Source organism: Nicotiana attenuata, chromosome 3 (genome assembly GCF_001879085.1).
Source record: "Nicotiana attenuata strain UT chromosome 3, NIATTr2, whole genome shotgun sequence".
NCBI lineage: Eukaryota > Viridiplantae > Streptophyta > Magnoliopsida > Solanales > Solanaceae > Nicotiana > Nicotiana attenuata.
Window position 1 is genome coordinate 47579654 of NC_031991.1, and position 16315 is coordinate 47595968.

At 36.8% G+C, this 16315-nt stretch overlaps 1 protein-coding gene across 1 annotated transcript; it reads right to left on the minus strand.

Moving 5' to 3' along the window:
- On the minus strand, positions 4471-6505 carry LOC109223687 (transcription repressor MYB4-like). Its single transcript, XM_019388084.1, has 3 exons — positions 5838-6505; positions 5405-5534; positions 4471-5334 (listed from the first exon to the last, which is right to left on the minus strand). The coding sequence occupies exons 1-3, from the start codon at positions 5968-5970 to the stop codon at positions 4512-4514; spliced, it is 1086 nt and encodes a 361-aa protein (XP_019243629.1). The 5' UTR covers positions 5971-6505; the 3' UTR covers positions 4471-4511.

Sequence of the window (16315 nt, forward strand, 5' to 3'; positions counted from 1 at the left end):
GATATTACTCGAGCATTTCAAACTAGTATAATAAATGCTCCCCAGCACGTAAGCTATATTTAGTTAGAGAGTTGTGGCCAATCAAACGTATGTTGTGTCAGTCTAACAAAGAATTTTCTCAAGTAAACTGGATGGAACCGGAGGGAGTACATAATGTTCTAATTAGTTTGGTTTCAGCGTAAATACGTGTGTCGATAAGTTTTCTTTTGTTCTTGCCACAGGAATTTTTCCTAAAGCGATATACCCCGTACCAAACTTTATCACGATACCTATTTTATTCATTGACCTATTGACGATTAAACAACTCCGTCAAGATATGTTAATTAATCTCCTTTAAATCCTTAAAATTCCCATTATTTTTCTGTGGAAAAGAAGGTATGTCAGCTGGTCTCCCAGTTATTATACTACTACTACTATAATATTAAAATTCAGCTGCTAGTTCTGTATTTTATCCCTCTCGTCCCCTCCCTCAAACCCCTTTACCAATTCAAAGAACTCAATTTTGATGGCGGAAGAAGAGAAATCAGTACAAGAAGAGCTTTCACTTCCGATTCTACTAGCTGACAGAGTCATTAAATCAGCCCAAGAAGCTGAATCATCCAAAGTGGAATGTGCCGAACTGGCTCGTCACGCTACTCAGCTCAGCCAATTCCTCCGAGCCACTGTTCGCCTTACCAGTTCTTCACAATCTCAGTCCCTCTACGACCGGCCCATCCGCCGTATAACTTCCGAAGTTACCAAAACTCTGGACCGGGCACTTACTCTTGTTCGCAAGTGCCGTCACAAGCCCAATCTCCTCCGTCATGTTCTCGCCATCACTTCTACTGCAGATTTCCGGAAAGTCTCTACCCTTCTAGAAAATTCCACGGCCGATGTCACGTGGCTGCTCTCCATTTTCGATCCGGATGCGGGCCCCACTCTTTCACTTCCACCGATTGCTAGTAACGATCCTATAATGGCTTGGGTTTGGTCTTACATAGCTACTGTTCAAATGGGTAATCTCCAGTACCGAATTGACGCTGCTCAGGAATTAGCTAACTTAGCTCGCGATAATGACCGCAACAAGAAAATGATTGTGGAAGAAAACGGAATTCCGCCTCTGCTGAAGCTACTGAAAGAAAGCAGTTCAGCAGAAGCACAAATTGCTGCGGCTACTGCTTTGTACAACTTGGCTGATGATGAGGAAAGGGTAAGGGCGATAGCGAATGATCTCGGTGTTCAAATTGTTGTAAAGATGCTCGCTGAAGCGCCCATGAGAGTTCAAATTCACATTGCGAATTTGGTCTCAAGAATGGCTGATTTGGACGCGTACACGCAGGAAGAATTTGGGAGAGAGAATATAACTAGGCCGTTGGTAACCCTTTTAGGAATGGATGTAGTTTTGGATGATAACAGGGAATCGCAGCCACATAAGACGCCTAGTTTACATTCTTTAGTTCAAATAAATAAAGAGATGGCTCGGAATAATTTTAGTTTTCATTCTAATTCTATGGATGGGAGTAGTAGGGGCGGACATTATGGTAATAAGAAAGAGAAAGATAGAGAATTGGAGCCCCCTGAGGTGAAAGCTAGGCTTAAGGTCAGCTGTGCAATGGCATCGTGGAAATTGGCTAAAGGTAGTTTGTTAAATAGCAGGAAGATTACTGAGACTAAGGCTTTGCTTTGTTTGGCAAAGATTATTGAGAAGGAGAAGGGGGATTTGCAGATCAATTGTTTGATGACAGTGATGGAATTGGCTGCAGTGGCAGAGTCTAATGCTGAACTTAGACGAGTGGCGTTCAAGCCTACTTCACCGGCTGGAAAGGCGGTTATTGATCAGCTATTGAGGTTGATAAATGAGGAAACCAGCGCCCCATTGGTGATTCCGGCTATTAAGGCAATTGGGTGTTTGGCTAGGACATTTCCTGCAAAAGACACACGAATCATTGAGCATATAGTGGTTAAACTTGGGCATAGAAATACTGATGTAGCTGTGGAAGCATGTATTGCTTTGGAGAAATTCACATGTCCGGACAATTTTAATCGCGTGGAGCATTCAAAGGCAATTGTTGAATTTGATGGAGTACCAAAGCTGATGAATTTGCTGAGGAGCAATGACCGAGGCCAAGTACACGAGCTTCTATTGCTCTGCTACCTTGCTTTACATGTCGGTAACAGTAAGGCCCTTGAGCAAGCAAGAGCATTAAGCTTCCTTGAGGGAGCTGCTCGTCATGTAGTTTCCCAGCGTCCTGATTTGAAGGATTTGTTTGCCAAAGCGATCCACCATCTTGCACTTTATCAAGCTGGAGGTCATACACAGAGACAAGTTTAATGCTTCATCGTTGGGATTCCTATCCAACGAGAACGTCCATGCTTCTCGAATAATCAGGTTTGAAGCACTGTCCTGGCAAAAGTCCTATTTATTATTCCTGCAGAATTTTCAGCTTCTACATTTGAAGGTTGCTATGTGAAACTGATGTGCATTGTACAGATCAGGAATTATCACACCTACACAAATGTTACATTGTTTATTAAAGGTTGTCTACAGTCTCGATGGTCACTTAGGTTAACTTGCTGATTGTGCTTTACTGAGATATTAGAAGAACCAAAATAATTCTTGGTTGCCACTAAAACAGTTCTCTCCCACACCAATGTGATGGAGAGATGCATCATGCGAACTATTACCGATCAGTTCCCTCCTACTCCTATGGATATTTAAGGGAATCACAGTTCTCGAATAAATCTAAGCCATTAATGGAGGTTCAATATCATCATTCTAGTGCTCTAATTATCTCCAGGCCAAATATGTAAAGTTTCTGGCAGATGGTAACATGTTTTTGGCCATCAGCTTTCTTTTGCCGTCGCACTTTTAATTTGGTATTGCAGAGTCCTAATTTGACGTGAAATAACTTCTTGCATGTATTATCTCAATACCTGGTAAGCTATCTTTAGAGGATGTAACAGTGGACAATTCCATCGTAAGGGTGCAATCCATTCGTTTATAACATTTAGATTAGACCTTCAGCAGCTTGATTAGTATATGTATAAGTCAACACTATTTGTCTCTCCAGGGAAAATTCAGTGGGGGTAATGATAAACTCCTAGTGAAAACATAATAACACAAGAACAGTTGTAGAATAAATGAAAAATTAGTTAACAATTTTAACTTTATGCATCTATCCTGTTGTGAATCATTCTTTGGTAGGGGAATTGTCGCACGATGTATACCAGGTAGAGAGCCTGCTTCTTCACATATCTTCATGGTTTCAAATCCTAGGGTTGCATTGAGCAGAGAGAGCGTTGATTCTATGTGATAAATGATAGTATTTGACATCTATTTGGAAGAAGTGTATTATCAGAATAAGGGTGTCAACAGCATGCAGAATCAAAGCTATTTTGTGCGGAGTAATAATGTTCATATGTTTTACCACTTTTTAAGGCAAGATTATATATGCAGTAAAGCATACCTATTAATATTGGTCAATTATGCAACCAAGGATGTGGCGTAAAGGTCAATGAAGTGGGTGAAAACCATGAGGTCTCAGGTTCAAATCCCAACAGTACCAAAAATACTGGTGATTTCTTCCGATTTGTCCAAGCCTTGTTACCCTGGTACCTTTTGCTGGTGGGAGGTAGCAGGTATCCCGTGAAATTAGATGAGATACGCGCAAGTTGGACCGTACACCACAGTTATAAAAAATAAATTGGTCAATTATTAGGAGGCGGAAAGAAAATAAATTTCCCGAAAAGGCCCCTCGAATTAGAGAGACAACTAACAAGAAGTACGATAACTACTAGAAATACACATTCTAGCATAGATGGGAAATGCAACATGTGCCATTACACATTTGAATTTGCCATACTTGTGTGCATACAAGTCGATCTATGGACGAAATAAGGATTAAATATGGTCCATTGAGAGGATCCGCAGCAATGTCCAGCTTTTGCACAAAACAAACTTGTGGCACGAAAATAGCCTATTTGTGCAAATCACCCATCCCATCACTTTACACCCCCCCCCCCCCACGAGAACCAGGCTGGAAATGATAATCCCTACGGAATAACGGAAAGATAGTTGGCTGCCATCCTAGACACCGTCTTATTGGCCCATAGAAATTATCTAAACCGAGCGGATCAACCTTTCTTCTTCTTGCTCAAGCAGATGCCGAACCTCATTATTTAGCGGCTCTCCGAAGTCAGAGAGATGGGTGGGGGCCTTTCTGATAGGCGGGACAAAGCGCTTTCAATGCTGATGAAAGAAGGGGAAATGCCCCTCACATAATGTGTTAAGGTCTATTCTAACTTCATTTGCAAATTGAACCTTTGGTCTGGGAAATTTTCTGTTCACGCTTTTATGATACTCCATTACAATCCACACGAGCGCAGAAAATATTAAAACAGAATAGAAAAGACTCGCTACATATCCTATGTTTATAGCACCTTTGTATATTTATCTTTTATCTGATATATTGGAAAGAAGAAAGTGGGAAAGCAAGAAAAAAAAAAGGATAATAACAAATCGAGTTTACAATTTAAATTTGCTGGAAAACATCTAGAGTCGCCCCATTTAACTCTTCAGTTAAGGAACTCAATGGATTATTCATGAAATCTCCTGAACTGTGACCATAGAACTCTCTTTCTTGCCTTGGACTTGACTTCAATTCTTCATTCTTGATCGAAATGTATGGATACTGAAACAGAGATCCAATTTTGTTCTCAACTTCCCACGACAACTCGTCACTATTTTCCAACATTCTTGTCATCTGAATTTCAGCTGTATTCTGATATCTACATACATTTGAACTGTTACTTGAACTCATTCTTGAAGTTGAGCTACTAGCAAAATCAGTTTCTGTGATCTGTCCATGCTCTAATTTTGTTATACTTGTCTCTGAACAAAACCCATAAGTTGGATTTCCGTCGAATTCGCTCTGACGATGATCATTAGGTCTCATATTTTGCTGGTATTGAGCTAATATTTCTGAATTATACCCACTCGGATTCGGATTCGGATTCACATTGGCTTGGAATTCATGAATAAACAAAAGATCAAATACCTGTTTACTTACAAATTCGTCTTTTGAAGCTTCTGCTAATTGTCCATTTACCTCACTGTTAAAACTTCTACTATTAGTCAGGTGAAATGGTTGGTCCATTAATCCAGCTGAAGGTATCTGCAACATTGAGGTGTTATTTGTACAATTCTCTTCATCCTTTACTTGATTCTCACTTAGTGGCTTGTGAGTATTTGGATCAATCCCCTGCTTTATTAGTTTCTTTTTCAAACTCGAATTCCAGAAATTCTTTATTTCATTATCTGTTCTCCCTGGTAATTGTGCAGCAATTTGTGCCCACCTGTCATATAGCTAAATAATTAATTAAGTATTAAACTACCAAAAAGATGAAAAATGAGAAGATGAATAACCTATTCCCGAGAACTTGATGGAGGCTAATAATCCTATCTTCTTCATCATGCGAGAACATTCCTCTTTTAAGATCAGGCCTCAAGTAATTTATCCATCTCAATCTGCAACTCTTTCCACATCTTTGCAGGCCTGCAACATTTCACAGCATAAGGAAAATGTCATTAATTGGCATAGAGCAGAAAAAGCATCTCTACGCAAGGTCCGGTAAAGGTTCGCACCCCGAGGGGTGTAGGCAGCTTCCTGATGCATCAGGTCAGAAAAAGCATCTCTACGCAAGGTCCGGTAAAGGTTCGCACCCCGAGGGGTGTAGGCAGCTTCCTGGTGCATCAGGGGCTGATTCTAGTGATTGAACCGTGACCTATAGGTCACATAGAAACAACTTTACCGTTGGTTCAGAAAAAGGAAAACAGTAAAAACGTTTTTATTAATTACCAGCCAGCTTAGGGACAGAACTCCAGGAGCCAACACCAAATTTGGTGATATAATTACACAGTTTCTCATCTTCTTCTGGTGACCATAATCCTTTCCTTAGCTTCTGCTTCACACAACAAGAATAGCGCCCCATTTATTTGACTGTTGCCGCCTTAGAGTATTTCTGCACCTAGCTTTTAACACTGACTACTTGTCTTATAGCTGAAAATTTCAGGTATGGAATCGAGATTATAAAGTCATCAGCATTAATATTTGAGAGGAAAATATCAAAGATAATCTATAATTCGAAAGAAGTCTAGAGAAAAATCATACTTAGACCTCGAGAGAGAGAGAGAGAGAGAGAGAGAGAGAGAGAGGCAATAAAGTGGTTTTGAAGCAAATTTTGGTGCTGCTTTTGAATTGGACTGGATTGATTTTTAAGATATCTCTAGATTCTACAAAGTTGCAGAAAAGAAAAAACGAATAAATATAAGATAGAAAGGAGAAGTCCATAAATGTGCTGTTAAGAGTAAGAATACAGTTAAGTGTACTCAATTTTAGCTCTACATTCGCAATTATACAGTATGATTGAGTTTATGTAGTGTTAGTTGCATCATTTTCCTTACAAATAATCGTTTAGACAGATGTTGCAATTTGATAAGAGGCTATTGGGACCCTTCATTTACTAATAAGCATCATCAGTTTAATTTGTAGCTATATGCCTATATCTTGTAACCTCAAATTCAGCACCATCGTCATCAGAGATTGAACCATTTTTTCTTGTTTTGTTTGTTAGTCACTGTCTAATAAAGATTGAATTAGTGTTAATGTCAATATAACTGACCAAGTTTGAACGATTCGAACTATATTTTTGCACATTGTATTCAATTTTCTTGGAACAATGGTAAAGTTGTCTCCGGGTGACTTATAGGTCACAGGTTCGAGTCGTGGAATCAGCCATTGACGCTTGCATCAGGATAGGTTACATACATCACACCACTTGACGTGCAACCCTTTCTCGAACTCTACATGAACACAGAATACTTCGCGCTTCGGGTTTTCCTATATCCAATTTCCAGGACCATTTCTTAGATATCCATAAAAGATCACTACTTGGAAAAACAAGCAAGATGGTATAAAAGGAAAATTGAATACACCTGAGAAGACATTTTGGCATTTTTATATTCTGGGGTAAAATTAAAAAGAAATAGTTTGAAGCTCGACCGACACAAAGATTTCAGAGAAGTGTAGGGTCCAACATATAAATTTGACTCTTACGAAAACTCAAAAAAGATTAAAACTTGGAAAGGGGTTACCTTTTAAAGATGTGAGATTTAGTTTTGGATTTTACTTATAAAATGAACATTTTCTTGTAGGGTAAAGAAGAAATATGAAAACTACGTATCGGAAATTTATTTGGAAATGTTCGTAGCGTATTGTTTTCCATGCAATGTCATTCTCCAACATATTATTTTTCAAGATTCGTTATCAGTACTTCAATATACACGGCATACACATACCTTAGGAAATTTATGTCATTTTCAAAAGATTTTTAATGAGACAATACACAAGTGGCAGTATACATAATTTATGTAGTTTGTCCAGAATTGTCAATTACTTATTTTTTTCAAGTAGCGAAACATAAATAAATTGCTTTCACGTCCACCTGTATACAATTCAAGGAACAGTTTCACCAAAATCATACGTGATAATAGTTTATAACATTATTGTTTTGGCCCTACGTTTGAAATAATCGTTAGTATAATTTGTAAGTCTTTTTATATAGAAAGAGTAGTCTTCTTCTTATCTTAGCGAAAAATATTAGTGTCATCAATGAACACAACTAGTTCCTCTAATAATCATTTTGTACCATATCAGTATTTTACATTCAATTTAAGGTCTAAATTATCTAAGAGAGAAGGAAGGAGAAGAAGGGGATAAATCCTTTTTTTGTGGAATGCTTTCAGAATTTAAATAAACATTTAAAAAGTTTTAGAAGTCTATTTAAAGTATTATTAGGAGAAAAACATTGAAGGGTCGTATTGAGTAACAATATTAAAAAGTCCAAAAATCCTTTAATATTTTTTAACCTAGACTTGTAGTAAAAATGCACCTCGGAGTTTTGTGTGTTTGAGTCATGAATTTATCGAATTGAACCAATGCCATATATGGAATAGCTATAACTCATGGCAAGACTTGAAAAATAAATATGGGGAATAAATGGTTAAAAGGAGTAAACTAAACCATGAATTACTACTAAAGTTTGTTGACATTGATGGAATACCTTTATCCTTAACTAAAAATTTTATATTCGTCCTTAGGAATGACTTTATATATATATATATATATATATATATATATATATATATATATATATNATTACCTGCATGTACTAAGAGAGCTCTTATTCATCCTCTTGCCTACTACAAGGGACCCAAACTTGCTTGGGTTCCTAAAACTAACTCTTGATCTCCTTGTGCAGGGAACAGTGAAAGGAAGCAGTCTATTGGCCCAAGTAAATGTTAGTTTTGAAGACTGACAAAGAAACTCATGATGAACCAGGTCCATCACTCAGGTTCACAAAAACAGGCAGATTCGAGCATGTGGGTTGCACGTGAAGGAGATAAGCTTAACTTGGTGTATCTAATATCTCCTGATCGAAAAGGTTGCATAATTGATAAGGAGAAGGAGTCCTTAATCAAAGAGAACACAATTCAAGATAGGGAAGGAGTTAGAAGTTGAAATCAACTAGAACTCTTCCACCAAGGAAGAGTTGCATTAGAATTCTAGTTATTTCCTCATCTACTAACTCTATAAATTGCAGGATGTTCTCACATTACACGTTGCACAAAAACGCAAAAGTTAAACGTGAATTGAGAGCAAAATAGCAAGGCTTTTTGCAAGCAATTCGTGTGTGATTCAAGTGTGCAAACCTGAAGCTACATGAACCAGATTGAAGAACCAGCTCCATAAAGAGTTTTATGTGTCTTTCTTTATTTCTAGTTCAATTGTAGTAGGTGTTTTCATATTGTACCTTTCAGCATTATCTAGAAGCAATTGTAATAGGTATTTTGAGTATTCAAGTTAGAGTTAACTTGAAGTTGTTGTAACAGTTAGAGGCTGGTTGCTACAACGGGATTAGAGGTAATCCTTAGGTTTACAAAGAGTTTTGTAAATGTTGTTTTGGCTCAGTGATTTTAGTGGAAGTTTGGGAAAATCCTACTGAGTAGTAGGTCGTGGTTTTTTCACCTTTTGAGCCAGGTGTTTTCCACGTAAAAATCTCTGTGTTCTTTAGTTTATGTGCTTATTATTCCGCAAACAGTAGTAGTTAGTACACCTAGAAGAACCAGGTTCTTCTAGAGCAAAAATTGGGTACCACACAAATCACCCCCCCTCTTGTGTGGTATTGACGTTAAGAACATCATTTGGTATCAGAGCAGGTTATCCTTGAAGAGGCTAACACCTTAGGAAAAGATCAACATGAGTGCACCACCTAGAAACTGGGAAGGGCAATCCACTGATAGGCCTCCACTCTTTAATGGTTAGTACTATTCTTGGTGGAAGAACAGGATGAGAGATCATATCATAGGAGAGAACTGTTAACTCTGGGACATAGTCACTGATGGTCCCCTGCAAACTATAAAGAAGAATGATGAAGGAGTGGACGTGCCAAAAACAAGAGCTGACTGCACTGCTGAAGATTTGAAGAAGTGGGAAAAGAATTCTAAGGCCAAGAAATGGCTTGTGTGTGGACTGGGTCTAGACGAGTACAGCAGGATTCAAAGTTGTACCACTGCTAAGGAGATATGGGACACTTTACAAGTGGCTCATGAAGGAACTCCTCAAGTAAAGAGATCAAGAGGAACACTGCTATATTCTCAATATGAGAATTTCACCATGAAGGAAGGAGAAACCATCCAGGAGATGTACACAAGGTTCACAACACTAACAAATGAACTTAAGTCTCTTGGAAGGGTTATTCTTGAAGAAGACAAAATTGAGAAGATTTTGACAAGGGTACTGCCAATCTCTTGGGAAAGCAAAATCACAGCTATTCAGGAATCAAAGAACATTGCCACTCTTAAGTTGGATGAGCTAATTGGAAATCTCACTGCCTATGAACTTATAAGGCAAACCATGAAGATGGATGCACCTAAGAAGGAAAGGAGCATGGCATTCAGAATCACTGAAGGTGCTGATCTAGATGAGGATGAAATGACCATGATCACAAAGGATTTTAAGAAGTACCTAATGAGAGAAAATGGTCCTTCAAGAAATGGAAGCTTCAACAAACCAAGGGTTCCTGAAAAACAAACCAATGAGGGGTGCTACAAGTGTGGGAAGACTGATCACCACATCAAAAATTGCCCTCAATGGGAAATTGAATGGAAGAAGGAAAGAGCTGAACGAAGGAACAGGTTCAACCCAAGAAGAACAAAGGATCAACGAAGGCTATGGTTGCTGCCTGGGGAGAAACATCAGATGAGGACTCAGAAGATGAAGCTGAAAATGAACAAGCACTTATGGCCATCAGAGAATCAGATGATGAACAAGAGGTAAGTGTCCTTCATCTTATAATTCAAATTAATTTGAGCTAAAATACTGATAGTGAACACGGGTTAGAAACAGTGTTTTACAAGGCGTGGGCGTAAGGCGAGACGTTTTACATGCCTCAGTGAGGCATAAGCCTCGAGGCTTATGCCTCATGGGTATTTTTTAATATTTCATATAACAATATCATTACAGTAAATATTTTTAAGCATGTAAAATTACATAAAAATTGAAGAAACCTATAAATAAGTTAAAAATATATGTAGATGTGCTCCACCCCCATAAATTAGGAAACTAGCAAACAAGATAAAGAATTAGGAAAGACCATAAATTAGAGTTTCTAGTAATAAAAGAATATCTTGACTTTTAAATTTAATATTTCAGTTCCTTTTTAATATTTTCAAGTAATAAATGTATTTTAAAACATTGGTTAGAAACAAAAGAAGAAATAAACGAAAAAAGAAATAATGGAAGGGATATAGTTGGAGAGCAGGCTGGAGTGGACAAGGGAGGCTGTGCAGATAAATGAAGGAATCAATGATTGGAGCGTCGATAGACGTTAACGTGTCCTCCGACAGTTACACGTCGGATTGACATAAATTCATTTGTCTTTGGAAATTACGTTCACTATTATTATTATTATTATTATTATTATTATTATGCAAATAAAAGTATGGCACTGACGTATACAAGAATACAATTTTCAACTACTTTACTAGTTTTAGATCTAGTACTATAGAATAGTGAACTTAACCATACTATAAGAGAAACTTCAACTGGATTATTTCTGATATATACATGTGTATGTAATCAGTCAAAGTAAAATACTTGAATATAAATATAAGGAATTCCCTTCGAAGTAATTCCTTCTCCGAGTGGCTCAAAATACTTCCTTTGGAATACCTTGCAGATTCTGTTAGATTTATATATATTTTAAAAGGAAAAAAATGAGAAGTAAAAAGCAAGTATTGAAAAGATGTGATATTAAACTTTTATGTGGGGTCCAGAAAACATCTTGGATCACACGTGAAAAACAATGTGTCGGGATGTGAAAGATAAACATCTATTTTATAAAAAGCGAGAAAATCCAGCCTGTTCTGAGGAAGGTTTCTGTCGGGTCATAGTATTCTTTTGAGTCCAATATATAGACTAAAAAATCGTGAAATTTTAGAGACGCTAGAAACTGTCAATTACGACGTTTATTAATAGTTTTGGCAAATTAATTTATTCAAAATTATTTAACATTGTTTTGAAAAAACTAAAAATTAGTATATCTTTTTTGCAAATTCACGTAGTTTTAGTTGATGGAGTGCAAATTTAATGAGATGTTTAAACGAGACAAATGTATTTTAAACAATTGATGGCTAAGGCTATTAAATATTTTCTTAGTTGAAAAAAATTAAATATTTTCTTAAGAGATATAAAGAAACATATGTAATAGTAACCGGAGACAGTATTAATTTTACTTGTTCTTTTTGGTGTCACCCCCTTAATTATTTAGGGCAATTAGAACGGAAGTACCGTTTCTCAAAGAAAGTTATTCTTGTTCATGTGAAAAGATAGTATTTTCAATCGGCAAATTATTTGAATTTTCAGGCAAAAAATTACCTTTTTTCTTTTCTAGAGATACGAGGTTGAGTATATAATTTGAAGAGTTATAAAGTTATATATTACAAATCAATCAATATGGCACAAAACTCCAGCAAATAAAAATACATATAGGACTTTCATATTTCATCATTTGTGTGTCGTGATCAAATAAATTCATGCAATATAGTATCTGTTATTATAATCATATATTCATAGCTGTTATACAGCGAAGACAATCTTGATTTGCTTGGTGACAAGACATGGAACCATGACTGCAGAAAATAATTACAAGTCAAAAAGAATCCACTTTATAATTTGAAAATACTTGTTGCATATCTTATTCAATGTTTAAATTTAACTTTTAAGGTAATTCCCATTTTGTTGTTTCTACTTGTTCTTTAATTTTTTACACTGAGGTGGACCCAAATTTCTTACACTGAGGTGGACCCAACTCTTTTACTAGGGTGATATATATATAAGAAATTTCTATATTCCAGTACTAGTAACGTATGTCAAACATAAAATATATTTCTTTTTTCGGTTAGACTGAAGAAGTTCTCCCAGCATCTGAATTTCAGAAACTTCTATTCCTGCCTCCCGTTGTAATTTTTAGTATGTATAAGATTGTTTACCCGCACAAGGTACAGTTAAATTTGTTACGTGATTTATAGACAAGCAAACTGATTTGATCCAAAAATGATAAAGAAAAACGATAAAAGTAAAAGCTTAGCAATAGAAATTGAAGAATATGACAAGTCTGACTCCGAGCGCAATATCTCCGAGGATAAAAATAAAAGCAATGAACAAGAGCAAATAAAGTTGTTCAATTGAGAGTAAAATACAGCATATGTTTCTTCAAGAATTTCATGTGTTATGATGAGCGCAAAACACAACACAAAATTTATGCTCGCTAGCCAAAGATAGTATAGTATGATTATCATCTGCACATGGATTAAATTTAAGCAATGCTCTAGTAATTCCCCGTTTCACCGCTATTCAGGATGATGAAAACTTGATTGGAATGATTACGAACTACGATTAACTACTAAAATAAAGCAATTGACAATTGAGTAAAAGCACTAGAGATTAGCAGAGTTGATTTCTTATCAATGTGAGAAATAAGAGTTTTGACATGACAGGTGCAAGATTGTTATTCTAGATATGATGCTGTTATATTTCACTCTTGATCAGGTTCTATCGATTCTCACAGATTCAATAGGTGATTAGCTTATACTTCCGATACAGATTCCTCTCTCGATTAAATCTAAATCTTTCAAATAAACTATTGTGAAGTGAAATGAAACTTGCAAGAATCTATTGGTAGGACTGATTTAAGAGAAACTTCTCGCGAGTATTTCTCAATATTAATTTAAACGGTAACTCAAAAAGCTCTCTCGATTACTTCAAAGAATCACCAAAATAAACGAAGGCATACACTTCAATAAGATGTTTCTCTTACGATTAAACACTATAAAGAATAAAATCACTACTATATTAAAGCTCCTCCAATAAATTCAAGCAATTAAACCGTAGTCGAATCCATAAAAAACAACCAAGTCACCAAGTCATGTCAAACCCTAAGGTAAATTACTCCATAATTATGAAGAAAGTCATCACAAATATAATTAAAGAGTGAGAAAGCATCAATCTAACGTTACAATCCAAAATCCCGTATGAATTGATAGAAAGATGATGAAATCCCGTGTCTTATAGCCTCCAATGTTCTCGCAAAGCTTCCAAGGTCAAAAGTCCTCTAAAAATCATACTTTTGGTGTATTTATACCATGTAGGAACGGTCCCGTACGAAACTATCCTATCCAAGACGAAGTAGGAGAAATACTTTGTAAAATTTGCACATGCGCGGCGCATGGCGCATAGCCCCACGCGGTGCGCCTGTGGAGAAGTTCAGGGAGTTGATTTTTACACTATGCAGGAATTTTGCACTAGCACGCCGCGTCCCGCGGCGCATGGCGCGACGCGATAGTATATTATTTTTAGAGTAATCTTTTTTTTTCTCACTTTTTACCTTCCAGACGTGGTCCTCGACCCCCGAACGTGATCTCGACTTAATTTTTTGGGCTTCTACTCAGCCTTCAATGTTCCAAATCATCCATTTTAGCTCTAAACTTGTTTCTACACTTGAAATCACATCCTACACACCATAACACACATAATAAGTATAAAGTATTAGCAATTAGGCTCAAATAAAATCAAAGTGTAGTAACTAGAGTGTAAAATATAGCTAAAAACGTGAGTTCCTAGCCTACCATCAATACCCCACACTTAGACCATTGCTCGTCCTCGAGCAATCAAACTACACTTCAAATATAGACGACTTTTTTCAAGCAACTTCCCTAACTCATCATGCCAAGAATATTTAAAACAGACTAAGCACCCTACCGTAATATCTTAGCCTCAAGACTCGACTTACAAGCGTCACATAGTTTCTTCAAAATCCTGCTCACTTACTCTAATACATAGGCCAAAGATATTACTTTTCCTTCGCAAGTCATGTGCCCTCACACAATCAATAGAGAGTAGTTCCACACACAATAAAGTTCAAGAACAATTAGGAACTCAAGATAGGAGGAATTTACTCACTCTTAGAAATAAAATTCATGTGCCACAGAAACGTACCATAGAATTTCCCATGGTATAATACTCTGCTAATTGAGGTCATTTAGTCAAGGATCAAGTAGGACTTTAATTGGTTGTAACGTAGGTTGCGGGACGGGTATGATACATGTGGATATAGTGACTACACCTACCTAAGCACTTTAATATATATATAAATTAATAATTTAACCCCACACTTATGTTGAACCAAACCCCGACCTTCACATATAATAGTATCAAGCTTCCAATATCTTTAAGCACAAACAAGATGAGAACTACTACTAGTAAGGAACCAATTTTTTTTCTTTTCTAAGTTTTGATTTTTTTCCAAGCAAACTCACATTTTTTTCTTGTTTTAATTCTTTACAAGTGGCTCTCACAATCTTTTCAAGCAATGCACCTTTCTCCTTTTTCAATAGTTCCACTCAAAAATCCGACCATACCTCACTTAGCTTTTACAAGCTCATAACAAAATCAGGTGCTCAAGAGAGGTAGAAAGTTCAAACAGATACTCAATTCAAATAAGGATCAAGCTTGCAGTGTGGTTGCCAAAGAAGTAGGGTTACAGGCTCAAAAGGGCCAACTAGGATACACAACAATCAGGCGGGTCATAAACATTTAATTGGCTCAACAAAGAAATGCCTATATCACTTCCTATACTCAACAAAACTGCTATTTTGCTTTGCAAACATATGGGGCAAGTTCTAGACATCAACTGGCATGCGCAGGATATCAACAAAATCTTACACACTCGTTGGCACATAGCTCACTTAGGATCGAATCTATCCCGACTCTCATGTCAAAGCAATTAAGCACATCAAATAAAATATTTTACGACACTTATATATGACTCAAGAACTGATCCTAGGCATCACAACTAAGGAACTCACTACTCTCAAGGCGTAACAAAGTCAAGAAAAGTCATCGCCATTTAATACCAAAGTACAAGACTTCACTATTCCTAATAAAAGAAAAACTAACTATATTTGGTTCGAATAGAACCCTTGGATAAGAACCGTGGAAAAAAAAAAAAATCAAAGAAAAGTTGTTACACTACCTAGGAAAAACAAAATATATTTTTTCTTCGACTTTGATCTCTCAAGAAGACAGTCAAGAAATCCATCGTCGGGAAAAGTCAGATTTTTTTCCAAACAAAACACATGAAAACGAACATACATGTACATATTTACATCCCCCACCCCACACTTTAAATTATGACATGTCCCCATGACACACAAATAAAAATCAAAAGGTAAAGAAACTCCCCGAATTTATCTTGTCGAGATCTCCTTTGCACGCCTAACCCAGTGCACACATCCATGCCGAGAGCTTTTTTTCTGCCTTCTTTGGGTACACCACACACTATCATGCTTACTCTCTCCAGTTTGTTCCTTTAGGGCCCCCATTGCTCTTTCCATCTTGAAGACCACCTTTTCTTCCCCCACTCTGAGCATGAGCGTCATTTCTTGAATATCCAAAATCACTCTGCCAGTAGTCAAGAAGGGTCTCCTTAGAATCAGAGGGACTTCCCTATTTTCTTCCATGTTCACCACGATAAAGTCCATAGGGAAAATAAATTTGTCCACCCTAACTAGCACATCTTCCACTATTCTTTCTGGTATGACTGTGGTCTGATCCGCCAGCTGCAAGGACACTGGTATTGATCTGATTTCTCCAATTTTTCCCTCTAATTTTCTGAAAAAAGACAAAGGCATAAGATTAATAGAAGCACCTAAATCACA

What these genes read in the sequence shown, in the direction of transcription:
- LOC109223687 (XM_019388084.1), bottom strand. Translation starts at nt 5,970, where the DNA reads ATGGGGCGCTATTCTTGTTGTGTGAAGCAGAAGCTAAGGAAAGGATTA. An exon ending in TTCTGTCCCTAAGCTGGCTG is followed by an intron (nt 5,535 to 5,837) that starts GTAATTAATAAA and finishes GAAATGTTGCAG; the next exon opens with GCCTGCAAAGATGTGGAAAG. An exon ending in CATCAAGTTCTCGGGAATAG is followed by an intron (nt 5,335 to 5,404) that starts GTTATTCATCTT and finishes GCTATATGACAG; the next exon opens with GTGGGCACAAATTGCTGCAC.